This window comes from Cupressus sempervirens, chromosome 1 (genome assembly GCF_028749045.1).
Source record: "Cupressus sempervirens isolate cs-2001-9-10 chromosome 1, ASM2874904v1, whole genome shotgun sequence".
NCBI lineage: Eukaryota > Viridiplantae > Streptophyta > Pinopsida > Cupressales > Cupressaceae > Cupressus > Cupressus sempervirens.
Window position 1 is genome coordinate 875,025,838 of NC_143118.1, and position 13,859 is coordinate 875,039,696.

Below are 13,859 nucleotides of genomic sequence, written 5' to 3' on the forward strand. Positions count from 1 at the left end.
GCCCCATAACATCCATTCCTCTTAACTTGCTCACATTCAGATTTGACACTTTTTTCTGACCGTCTTTCCTAGATATAAGAAATAGTCACCTGATTTTACTTGGAAGGAGAAAATTTATTGAACATAGGCCAATAGATGGAGACGACTAAACCCAACAGATGGAGAAGGCAATCTCGCAAAAAAAAAAAATGTTAAAAGAAAACCAGCAAGATCCATGAAAAAATAGATCTTACTGGAGACAGTCTCGCCAAGAAGCAATAACGGATGCGGCAGACAACCTGTAAATGTGCATAGCTTTTTACTAAGAGCCAAGGCAACAAGCTTGAATTTGTTAGAGCCCTTCCTAATATTCATCATAACCAGCCTATGGTTTCATAGACATCATTACAGATGATAAACTAATTTACATGTTACTAAGTAAAACAGAGTAGACCATTTATTTAGTTATAATTAATGTCAACTGCAAGTTTTGTAAGGTACAAGATCCAAGTCTCACTAAAAGAGGATAGAAAAATCTAATTTTTCTTTTAGAAAACTTCCACAAATCTCATACTCAATGTCAAGAACAAGACAACATTTGGGCAACGCAACACCTTCAAGAGTGGAATTTGTAAGCAGGTTCAATCAAATTTAATTAGTTTGCATTGAGTGGATAGCTTTTGTATTTACATTGCCACCTGTGTTCATTGAGCTGTCGTAAAGATCAAATATAAGAATTGAACTCCTTGATGACTAATATAATGCAATGGCCATTTTATCTGTGTATGAATTACCACTGTGATAATACAAGCTGCATCATCAACCCTTCCAAGAATTTAGTAACTCCTGAAAAATTTCACTAATGAGATCCCTGTCTGCATATTGTAGAAACAAGAGCAATTCTTCACGAACATCAAATATTTTACCAAATTCTACAAGATACTTCAGGCAACCCCTCTTAAGTCTAGGCAGTTGATATAAGAAAGCATTTTGTAGTCTTTCAAGTACATTTCTACAATTAATATCATCCACAAGGCTTTCTTCACAAGCATCCTTTAGATCGCCCATATCATACTTATCTGCTGCCCGAAGCAAAGCCAACCTGTGTTCTAGAAACTCATCAGGTCCAAGGCATCCATAAATATAGCTCAAAACAGCTCTGCATACATCAATGGACATGTCTTCAATATCAATTATTGAAGATTTCTTTTCCTTCAAATCATGAGCAAACATGCTTTCAAAAACAGGTGATCTAGCAGCAAGGATAGCACGATGAGCTCCAACACTTCCATCAAAAGCATTTATAGTAACATCTGAATGCAATCCATCGCCTAACATGCGACCTAAAGACTTCAAGGCACTTTGTTCTGACTGGCCACAGATTATTTCCTCACTGGACCAAATTGAACGAGGCTCAACACCCTGCACATAAAAATCTAAATGTTTAACATTATGCCATTGTTATGGCAAGATGAGAACATAATCTGAAAGCCAGAAAAATACAAATGATGATGAAAACCCACATGAAGGGATAAGTGGCATCTCGCTCTGGAAATATTTGTGCACAATTATTTTTATTTTTAAACGATGAAGCAAAAGATAAGTTGAGCTCTTACATTTGGAGATGCAACTTTCAAATCCGCGAACTCTACATCAATAACAAATTTTCCATTGAACGACAATTCAACTGGCCAAACAAAATCCTCGCCACTCTTGAGTACCTTATTAGTGACTTCTATCAGAAAGACAATGAAAAGGGAACAATTTATAAGAACCAACACCAGATTCAAGGAATTTATAATTAAACAAAATAAGGATATCTAATAACAATCAGTAATTATAAAGACAACTAAATACGCAATGCAGCAATTTGTTCAAGTTACTCTCTATATTCCATTAGTTTAGCTATCCCAGTTTTAAAGAACCTTTCGAATAAGTAATAAGAATATCCATTGCAGTCTGCTGATTTAATTTTCTATTTCAGGAAAAACTAGGAGAATTATCTAGCAATGTTTTCTACACTTCTACAATGGTAAATAATTGATGACAGCAGAAATTACAAAAGAGGACACATATATACAAAAGAAAATATTTTATTCTTATCATGAACTTGTAGCTTGTTGCAATGACATTTCATTTACGTGAACTAGGTCAAAGTTGTAGAGGCACTTCTAGTGTCATCTGATTTTGAAGGACATTTAGAAGTAAAAATAAACTAAATCAACATCACCAGTGTTAAAGTTCAAACATATTCATATAACCTTTTCATTTCATAATGGCTTCATTTAAGACAAAAGCTTACAAAATTACATAAGCATTTCTCTTATCATAAGAAACATATCTGGTACTGATCTCTATAATGGATACAAACTTATGTCAGTTATTTGCACGCAAAAGAGTTTCTAAGTATAAAAATTAAAATGGCCTTAAAATTATTAAATATTATTGTGATTAAGAAAAACAACATTCATCACATTACACTAGTATCACAGGATTTACCAGCATGGCTCTACGTCAGGGCATGTACGCACCTACAAGATAGACGGGAATAATATTTCAAGCAGAATAACACTCATTCAATACACAAATAGCACAATAGCTGTTATCTCTGTACGGATCCCCAAGTCATATTCCTGGTTCTACTGATGATGATACATGTATCTCTGAAGGAGCACAAAGTAGTCTTCATCTTCACTATATGCATGGATCCTGATTAAGGGTCTTATTGTTCAATGCCTAGATGTTGAGTAATTATTGTTTCATTCTAGCACATCTCCAGAAACTGTTCTTATTATTGTCATGATACTGGTATCATATGATAAAAGTTTTCAACCCTCATGATGTAAGGATGATGCAACCACAATGTATGCCTGTAAAACTTTGGTGTAAGAGATAAACAATTGTCATCATAGTAGAGAGTAAATAACAATCACATGAAACTGTATAACTAGGTCTGGTTTATCCTGTGTCGGTTCTTACGAATTTCTTAGGGTTGTTACAAATGAGCGAAGTACCAAAAAGTAAAATGGAAAAGGCCAGATATTGCCTTGAAAAAACAACAATGTAGAGAAACATGGGCTGATTTCAACTTTTCTTTGTTCACATAACATTACGTATGTGTTACAATTTGGACACAAATGACCAAAGTTATAAAATGGGATAGGCCAGAAATAGCCTTGAAAAAACAACAATAATGAGAAACATGGGCTGATTTCAACTTTTCTTTGTTCACGTAACATTATGTACGCATTAGACACGATTTGTTGACCAGTCAAATTAATAAGATTTGGGTAGCCTGAAAACCACATTGAAATGATTGTGATGGGAAAAATCTCACCACAATATGACCCAATAATTACTTGTTCCCAGGAAGGTTCTCATGCATGATTCATTTTCTTTGAAATAGTATCAGTGACCTATCCCAATCATCTCTCAAAACCTCTCATTGTATGCAACTATCAAAAAGTGCATTGTAGCCCAGTATCAGTCGAATAATTTCTAGTGGAACAATATACACCTACAACAAGAATTCATTGCATACTTCTATGTTATAGCTGCCTGCATTTCCTTCATCCCACCTATTCCATTTTCATATATTCATCACCAATAATAAGCACAGAACATAAGGACTACATTAAATAAGAAAGGGCTATTCATGTAATCATTGCCAATAATAAGCATGGAACATAAGGACTACATTAAATAGAAAGGGGCTGTGTTATAAGACTCCTGCCCGGTTTCTTGTGCTCAATAATTGTCCTGTGAGTTTCTTCAAGCCTATCACAACTAGTAAAAGTGTGATCAGGTTCATTTTGAACCATATTTAACTTCACCTTGACCAATTTTATTATATTGTAATCAGTAGGTCCAACCATCAAATGACAATAATAAATTGACCAGAAATCTCATGGCCCATATGACCAAAAATAAAAAAGGATTGCTCAAACATATCTATAGCCCTCCCTCTGCTTAAACATTGACTCCTTGCAATAAAAAAATATATCAGTTCTATAAGATTTAAGTTGTGCTACAAAACAAACTCCCACAGGAATGCTCACTAGGTTCGAGACTACAGCCATGAGTCATGTCTATCTCATCATTTCAAAAATAAATTCAAATAATTGAAGCACACAAAAAATTATATTTCTAATTTCCTCCAATAACTATATAACCCTCATGCGAAGTCTATTAGTTAGGTAAGTGGCCCTCCTATTGCTATGCTTGGATCTTGATTTCATAGGTCTATTTCGGACAAAACAATAAATTCTTGCATTACTTACAGAATACATTTGGTTGAAGTTTTCATTTTGTCCGTGCCTTCAATCAGTACTTTCTTCTAAAACATTATTCTTGAACTTTAGTCCAAATTAAATTGACAAGTTTGGGCGCGTGGTTTATGTGTAAGTTCATATTTAAAGGCTTGATTACAGCAATAAATTAAACACAAAAAGTTGATAATCTGAAATCTCTGATGAATTATACCAAAACTCTTTGCTTGCATAGTTACAAGGTATTTTTGTTAGACCATATAGTCCACCAATATAACTAAAAGGGAGAGAGGGAGGGGTGGGGTGTGTAGGGGGTGTGAATCAGTTATCCAACTATTATCACAATTTCAACGTTATTAAACCTTAACCATATGAAAAATATAATCAGCAACCATAACAAGACTCATACACAATAACACCAGATATGTTAACTGAGGAAACCCTTGATTAGAGGGAAAACCCCAATGAGGATTGTACCCACAAGATGATGTACTAATATAAATATTCCTTGTTAAAGGATGGACCCTGTTACGAGTCTATGAAAACATTTCATACATATCCTTGTTAGAAATTCCAACCCTGTTAGGAGTTGTAGAAGGCACATGGACCCACTATCCAAACAGCTTCAGAGGCAAGACCAACAAGCCCTCTATCCAAATGATCTTTGTATTATTCCTTGCAGAATACTAGAATTGAATTGCACTTCTCCTTCCTCTTCCTCTATCCTGTCAACCAGACTTCTACTCCTTCTAATCTCAATACCAAATCACCAACTTCGCATCCAATAATCCCTTGGATAGCTTACTCGCATTTACCAAACAATCTACTTCTTGTTTGTATACTTCACACATGATGCACATCACAATCACACTTAACAACCAAGGAAAATGCTTTCCTTTATACCAAGTCCTCAAGACAATTTCTTGAATCGGTCTTGAGGCTTTCCAAACTAATTATAATAGGACCACAATATTTTGCTATCATACAACATTGTTGACTCTCAGTCTTTGCAACTTCTCACACGTGCGACTCCAAACTTTGCACACTCACTGATGTCATCATCAAACTGTCCTCTGTCACTATGTAACTTCGCATATCCTGCATATATCTCTGTTAGGAGATACAATACAAACATCAAAAACTTCTTTTCAAGTTCTCTGTCTCAATACTATTCTCTGTAAATCATGTATATCTTTCATATTTCTTGGACTTATGTTACATGCACCTAACCTCATCATCAAGACAGTGTGGAACATGTCCTTAACCACGCATCACCAAAACATCAAAACTTTGTCCGTATAACCACGATCTTTGTCTACTACTCTGTCAGACTTCATAGAATTACTGCTATTTTGACATCAATGACAAACATAGTTATGAATGCAACATGTCAATATTGCCACATGCTCTCCAATGCTTAGGATACTCCCCCAAAGGAATACCATCAGCATTCATGCTAACAATTTATCCTTCCTAAATCTTTTAGGATTTCCAAATTTGAGATGTTGTATGGTGGAATTACAATTAATTGTCTTTGAAGGTCAACTATCAAACATGTTGTGAAAGGAAAAGTATCTAATCCTGAATACAATGGAGAAAAAAGAGCTGACGGGGCCCAAATGTGAGAGTAATCATGCATAAAATAGAAAATAAAGTATGTGCAAGCACCTAATGTACAAAATCATTTTATTTGTGCCAAGAACATGGAATGACTACTACATCCTCTCATAGAGGTGTCTATGAATATCATGTGAGCCTTAATTATCATCTAGCAAACATGAACCAGTGTTGTTTCCTCCATAATTCACAATGTGTCCTACTTTGTAGGTATCAAAATCTTATTTATCCAATATAAGATAGCAGCAATGCAACTCACAAAAATGAGTTGAACTAGAGGATAACTGATTGAAGACAAGCAACGTGTGATGCAAGCTAGAACACAAAAGCAGGTAATAAATTTTTGCAGCTGAATATATGATAATCAACATTAGGAAGAAAGAATCAACTTGGCTAGGTGCAACATGATCACAGAAGGCAAAAGTAGCACTAAGCATAATGAAAAGTAAAGGCAGTCCAAAAGTCAAAAGATGGGACAAGTCAATTATCAAATTTTGTGGAAGAATCGAGCATCTGCCAGGAACGATTGGAAAACCAGCAGCTACAACCATCTTTACAACAGGTAAAGGTGACATTAAAGGGAAAAGTTTAACAAATCAGATGGCTTAGAAAGCATAAAAAAAACGAAAAATGGATGAAAGTGAGTAAAATTACAATAATGTGAAGCTCAACATAGAAGATACTAGTAGCACCAGAAGAAAAGAAGCCTACGCATTGCAATTGGGATTGCAGAATATAACATAGGTAGAAAGGTCTATTAACAAATATAAGTCAAGGTTGATAACTGTAAGATTTGCACATAACCAAGGTATTCAATTTGCAGGAAGCTCTGTGTCTGACACTATGACAAAAATAATAGAAAAGTGATAACAAAATAAGTATGGCTTAGATTAGTCGAACAAATGTGTGTGTTCCATGGAATGACATGTTAGGGTTAACCACGGACAGAAATAACAATTACATGCAAATATAACCAATATCAAAAAATAATAAATTGCACATAAGAGAACAAGATAAAAAGATTTAACGTGTTTCACCCAATCCTTGGGCTACGTCCACCAACATGTCCAATATTATTATTATCCAGTGATTACAATCCGCAATCCCTTACAGCTCAATACTGCCACAAGAAGCTACAATCTCATCATACATTATGGAATCCCTAACCCTAAGCCACTTTATACAAGCTTTTTGCCGCTTACAAAATTAGGGCTAGAATAAGTCGTCCAATAAAAAAATAACAACCTACGCCTTTTACAATAGTCAATTCATTTTTGGCTTCGGGAGCGTTGCCCCCAAAAAACCCCACGGGGGCTTTGCCCCTCAACCCCACCCTATACTATGACAGGGAGCGCACCTGGGTCACTGCCCCCAAACCCCCGTACTAGGGGGAAACCACGCTGAATAAAGTGGGACAAACTGAACCTATGAGCCTAATTAGGCTCCACATCACAACATGACATCCTAGAAGAGGTGTATACCCAGCAAGTTAGCAACCCATATATTCTTCAATGTACTCATAGAACCTCGTAAAAATGATGAGCATCTCGGAGCTTATGTTTTCAAAATAAGTGCATCTAATCCAGATTGTGTACTCAACCTTAAGGCATGAGTGATGTCGCGATTCTGGCTATAGACATCTTAATTATCCCGTAATCACATCAGTGAACATGCATGAGAGTTGACATGTCAATTATCCCGTAATCACATCAGTGGACATGCATGATAGCCAACATGTCAATTATCCCGTAATCACATCAGTGAACACACATGATAGTCGACTTGAATGGGACCTCTGGAATGACTACTCTGGGCTACTCTATATTCAAAAAGCAGAAATATGTGGAATAGGCTCTTTATTCTTATGTCTTAGCACATGTTAGCCTACGTATGCACAAAATTTGCATTAAGAGATTTAATATTGACTGACCTGTAACGAGCCATTCATGTATATGTTAGTCCAATTGACACAACAATGAATAGACACCAGTTCAGAGCCTACTCTATCACACTATTACCAGACAATATATCCAGGTTGGTGGTCCTACATCCTAAATTATACCATCTCCTTACATGAGAAGGCATCTAAAAAAACCTAACTCGATTAGCTTATAGTCAGTATGAGATCAGACAAGATTTTGTGGTGGTAGTTACTAATACCATGATAGAAGCAACCAACTATTGCACTGTTCTGCATATAAGCACAGTGTGTGTCACTTCCCCATTACACAATACCAATCCCATGATGATTGCTTCCATCTTGCCTCGCATAAAATCATTTCTACATTCTCAGATTTCTGAAGTCAACTCTCATTGTTGTGCCCAGATATTTGTAAATGCAATATTTATATTGGTCTTAAGAAATGCATCTTATATTGGTCTAAACAACAAATACTTTATATCAGGACCATGCTTTCTCTGTTGAATATGAAACATGAAAACAGAACAGAAGAATTTCTTAGCGCTAAATAGCATCAACCGATGCAAACTATTTTTTGTTCTGTCCAACTTATGCAAATTAAAATATGATTACCATTACATGTTCAAAATTAAATAAATTATGACATCTAGTTATCCAGCCTCTTAATATTAACATTATTGATTCTTTTTAAGAGCTTAAGACTTTAAGGGTCATGTCCTCAATTGGTTTCACAGTGTATGCACTGTATTTGAACTTTTTCATTGAAAGAGATTGCATTAAAATGCCTATGGTACTCCTCCAGAACTATTTTCATTTTTTTATGTACAGATGGCAAAATTAATATAGTTTTAGAAATAGCAACATGATCCAATGAATGCAAACACGGGAATTCTCAAAATCTACTTACATCCTCTAAAACAAAATTCTATAGAACCAGTATGCTTGATTTAAATCCAAATGCAATTTGAGAGCTAGCTGACTAGGTCAATTGCTCATTTGGATGATGCTAAGGGGTAGGAGAGCCCTAAACTCTTAAGTTTGGAATCTCAACTCATTAGAGAAGGTAACCTACTAGACCAGTTAGACATATTTAACTCCCCTGTTTGAAATAAATGCCAGTCAAAAACACTAGAGCTGCTAAAGAACATATAGTTGGTCAAATGGAGAAAAATCCAATATTTATAAAAACAATTTGTGAGCAAACCAGAAAATGCCTTTGTAAGACTTACTCATACCTGGAGATGTTAAAGTCCGACGACTTCCTCCCAAGCTCATAATTTGAATTGTAAATGATGCCATTGGAGGCTGCTCCTTTGACAATCTTGAAGGTTCTGGAAAAAGCCGTATATAGAGAAATTTATTCTTCTCCACTGAAATGTGCCTACAAGATAGGAATCAAATTTGTCGCAAATCAGGTCTCTGTCTAACACAACCCCATTCATATTTAAAAATATAAATGTTTGCTAGAGCTTATGGATCACAAGGAGAATGAATGCTTGGTAATAGGAGCAAAACAAATCATCTTAGTGTCATTCAATCACCCCACCACCCCATAATGTGGCTGCCCCAGATTAGACAGATATCAAATTTCAAGGGACAACGATAATTAAATAATATGAAAAAAACCAAAATCTTGGAATGACAAAAAAAAGTAAAAATACAAGGGCCTTCCTCTTATTTCTAATGATTGCAGGCTGGTAGCCAATTCTTTGTTTGGTGGTGAGCAATGAAAAGCACTAACAGACAAGTGTTTTCCTCTTTGTAAGACATAATGCCTCTATAAAATGGCTGCAAATGAACATGCTCTGCCCAGTAATAAAGGCATGGAGGTAAATATGCACTTGAAAGTAAAGTAATTTTTTGTACAAGCAAGGCTGCTGCGAGATCTATAACCACAAATTCCAGAATTATTGAAAGAGAGCTACCACTGATTTTATAAACAAGCATGTGAAGAAACATCTTTCTTATCTAAAGTTGGGGACTTTGTCCATCAAATATGAAGAGGACTGTCACTCAAATTTGATCGGCAGATACAGTCACAATTAATCATAAAGACTTTCAATTATACCTCTTTTGTAAAGTCCACATTCCTTTAGAGCAGAATCCTTTTCACCATAAAATAAACCTATTATAGATGCTCAATCAAGTCAGAATTGATCAGAATCGGGTTGAAGGATCTGTCGTGAATCTTTTTTATTTACATATGGGTTTGCAGCTATAGCTACAGGATTGAGTTTTTCTTTATCCTGCTACCACTTAAGTGAACAAAGGGGCAAGAATAATGATGGCCTTGGTTTTTCGTAGCTAACTTCAATTTAGTTTGGTTCCTATCAGATAGAAGTATTCTTTCTGAAATAAAAGTAGTCATAGACAAATTATGAACGCAGTAATGCATATCAAATAACTGCAGATAAATTCAGTCACACTGACATCAGAACAGAAACAATTATTCAAAACAAAATTGATTGTTAAAACAGTGAAGCATAAATGAAAAGCCTAAAATAATGTCCAAAACTATACGAGTACAAAATCAGTGAAGCGGGATGTTTCTTTATAATTAAGATGATAGATATAGTAGGCTAAAAGGAAATCTTCAGAAACATCCACACTTTCAAGATCTCCAAATGAAACATACAAGTTCAGACTTACTCTTCAAGACCATGACTCAAAAAGTTGATTTAACAAAGAAGCAACGGAAAAATCCAAACACCCATGTGAGGCACATGTTAGTTCTATTCTCCATTACTGATCATCATTTCCCTTGCTTTTCAATAAGTAGAGAGAACTCTTCACAGATAAAAGCCCTCGGCCTTGTCCTGTAAAGAGCCTCAAGAAATTAATTTCACTTCCCCCAACTTTGCGCTTTCTCACATCACTTGGGTGTAATTTCTTGTAGATATAAACATTTATGTGAGCATGGGTACAACATACACGTGATAAAATTATATTGGAAAACAGATAGAAAGCTTACCAATTCCATAATCCAATCTTGAACGGATCAGACTTCCGATACGTAAAAGAAGCCAAATTCTCTATCCTCCACTGGGCGAGCCTAGCCGTGGTGTCGATCCTGAAACCAGGATCGCCCATCCTTGAAAAAGCCAGTGCTGCACCAACCTCGGCAACACAGTCAAATAAATTTTCCAACAAAACACCTGACTTCCCCAGCGTGACAGAAGTAAGATACACAACAATAAATCAATTAACAAATCCAAGCATAAATGCATATCCCCAATGTGGCAGCTATACATAAACAATCGAAAACCCAAATACAAACACAAAACCAAGCTCCCCGGTGAGGTAGATCGAGGTTTCCTCAAAAAATCAAATACATCAAACTTAAAGGGTATTAATTATAATTAGCATTGGCTAGATTTGGAATGTTCTAAGAGTAAGAATTGGAATGTGAAATAACAAAAGAAAGGAAGGAATGCAAGGCTAAATTGGAATCTTGGGGGCTTTTCTTGCAAGGATACCAGGCCTTCCCTTGTTCCCCACACTAGGAGAATAATGGTATTCTCCACACGCCAACAGAAACGCAAATAATCAATGAAAACACTTTACTTTATCCCTCCCAATCTTCTGTCTTAAATTTTAATAAATGCATTTATTCTCCCGCTGTCGTATGATTGTCTCTATTTTTTTCAGTGTTTTAGGATTGTGAGATACTTGTTTGGCTTATACTACACTTAAGCATACTTCTTTCAACGAACAAAAGCACTTGCAGTTGTGTCTGCTAGAGAAGTAGTAAACGCCATTACCATCTTATTTGTTTGTTGGTTGTTCTTGCAACTAAAGGTATATGAAAAGTGACAGAGCATTAAGGACCCATGTGGCCAAACTTTGCAGAATATTTGTTTTTGTTAGATATCCTGAAGGTTTCCTGGTAGAAAGGATTTGTTTTGCACTCAGTGTTGCATGGCTAAATGGCCGAAGGGATTTGATCTGCCTTCCTATAATAACATAATTGAAAACGATTGCTGCCCATCAAATTTGCAATGAAATGATTTCAGTGAAGGATGACAAGCAGAATCAATTTTACCTGACAAAACTGAACGCATTAGAAGACTTGTAAAAGGTTTTAGCATTCATCTTGCTTACATTGGCAAGTCTAAAATCTCTGCTGGGGCCCATTCAAGGAAAACTGCTTGGAAAAAGTATTCAATAAAAATACTGTAGGCCATGGCAGCTAAGAGTAAAACTAGAGAAAGGTTGCTTTAGAATGACCCATCTTATCAAAATTGGCTCACAGAAAGTCCAATCCATCTACCCAAATGCAGAGAAAACAATTATTTTCACAAGGAAAACCCAACCCATATAAAGCCAATCAAAGAATAGGCAATAATTAGCGGGCGAAAAACTCAAGCCATCTAGCCAAATACAGGAGAGGTAAGAAAAGTCAGCCAAATGCGAATGAGGTCCTGTAGAAAAAGAAACCCGCCCTTATAATCAAATTCAGCAGAGGAAATCATATGGCCAAAGAAATCTAGCCCATTGTGGAGAAGGCAGTACCCATTAGAAGACCAACACATTCGATAACTATCTGAACATTCTGCTTTCTGATTTCATTCCAGATGTGCATTTTTTTTTGGCTGAACTTGAATTTCAAGGCACACATATCGACACTGTCAATAAACCACCTGGTCAAAAGATTGCAATAAACTATTGTTCAAAACTGTCAGTCGTCTAGGGCTTAAATTGGATTTTATCTTTAAGCATTACCCGCCAAACTCTAGCAGAGAGACTCTTTGGAAAACTGCTTGAAAAAAGAAACGGAAAAACAAATGAAGATGACGAAAACTGCACAAAAATTCAAGATGCCCATTTATTAAATTTTGGGAAGGGGCGAAGAACTATGCATCTGGGATTCGAGAATCGATGCCCAAACATAGTGGGGTCTGGGGTTTCGGTACATTTGCACATTCTGAACACGCGATATTTATTGGGAGTTCGCTATTAACTTGCTTACCTACAGACTGGAGGCACAGCACAAATATCTTTTCTATTGCTGGGTTGTTTTCAGAGTCAGTTGAGTTGGGATATTTACAAAATACCGTGGACAATATTAGGTGATTGCGTTTTAGATCGAATTTTCATCAAGAGTATCGTATTAAATTAGGAAACGATTAGGCACCCAAACTAATCCATTTGCTCTAATTATTATAATTAATTAATTAAGAAAAAATAAATTTCAGAAATTTTAAATTAAAATATAATGAATATAATAATTTTATTATTAATAAATATAATATTTTTTATTATTAATAAATTAATTATCACAATAAATGGATTAGTTTTGGTGCTTCATAGATAATGGTCTTATTTTCTTGCAAGATTTATAATTGTCTTGTGTATATTTTATTTTTCAATGCAACTTCTATTAAGCTTCTATCTTAGAACTAAGAAGCACAATTAATACTTTGAATTAAATCATTCTTAATCTGAATTAAAGGTATTGTGCATTTAATCACTTAAAGGGGTCATATTTTTCAAGATTGAGAACAAAAAGAATGTAATATAATATGTATAACATTAAGACTCGGTTGACTATTTAGGCGCTTGAGATTTTTGAATGGCTCTCACTCCTCGATCTGATCTTGCTCTCGGTCAAATGACCGCTGCTTTTTTTGCGACAAGAGGAAGTGTTAATGGCACGGATGCATGTTTTCCTAAACCTAGGCTCGAAAAATATTAGGTGTGTGGGAATGTTGGTGCTTGTGTTTTTGTGGTTGTGTCCGCTAATAGTGTGGGCTTTCATGGTGCAGTGATTGTAGGGTCATCTTCCCCTATGTTGGTAGCTTATGAACTTGATGGTGGGATGGCTAAACAATGATGGGTTGTTTTTGTTCCCTTGGTCCCTAAGGTTGTGGCTTTGGGTGGGGGATATGGGTTGCCCTCTACTGATATTGCTATATTGTAAGAAGTTGGGATGTGGAAGGAGGTTATGGGGGTACGAATGGGCCTTTTTACGTTCATTATGTGCGGTATGGTGGAGGCTTGGGTGTCACTTCTAAGTCACCTATATATAAACCGTTTCCCTCTTGTAACCCTATTTCAGTTAATTTGAAAAAGGA

General features: G+C 35.7%; 1 protein-coding gene across 9 annotated transcripts; it reads right to left on the reverse strand.

Annotated features, from left to right (window-relative positions):
• Positions 1 to 607: 607 nt before the first annotated feature.
• Positions 608 to 12,874, reverse strand: LOC149580611 (BTB/POZ domain-containing protein). 9 transcript variants are annotated; one of them, XM_089792301.1, is made up of 5 exons: positions 12,755 to 12,874; positions 10,757 to 10,940; positions 9,015 to 9,166; positions 1,596 to 1,714; positions 608 to 1,401 (listed from the first exon to the last, which is right to left on the reverse strand). In XM_089792301.1, exons 2-5 carry the CDS (start codon positions 10,873 to 10,875, stop codon positions 799 to 801), a joined length of 993 nt encoding a protein of 330 aa, XP_089648427.1. In that variant the 5' UTR covers positions 10,876 to 10,940; positions 12,755 to 12,874; the 3' UTR covers positions 608 to 798. The 9 variants fall into 9 exon arrangements, with proteins under 9 accessions (XP_089648427.1, XP_089648452.1, XP_089648437.1 ...); XM_089792326.1 differs by having other exon boundaries at positions 1,596 to 1,711; positions 9,021 to 9,166; positions 12,755 to 12,871; XM_089792311.1 differs by having other exon boundaries at positions 10,757 to 10,892; positions 12,755 to 12,850.
• Positions 12,875 to 13,859: the final 985 nt, after the last annotated feature.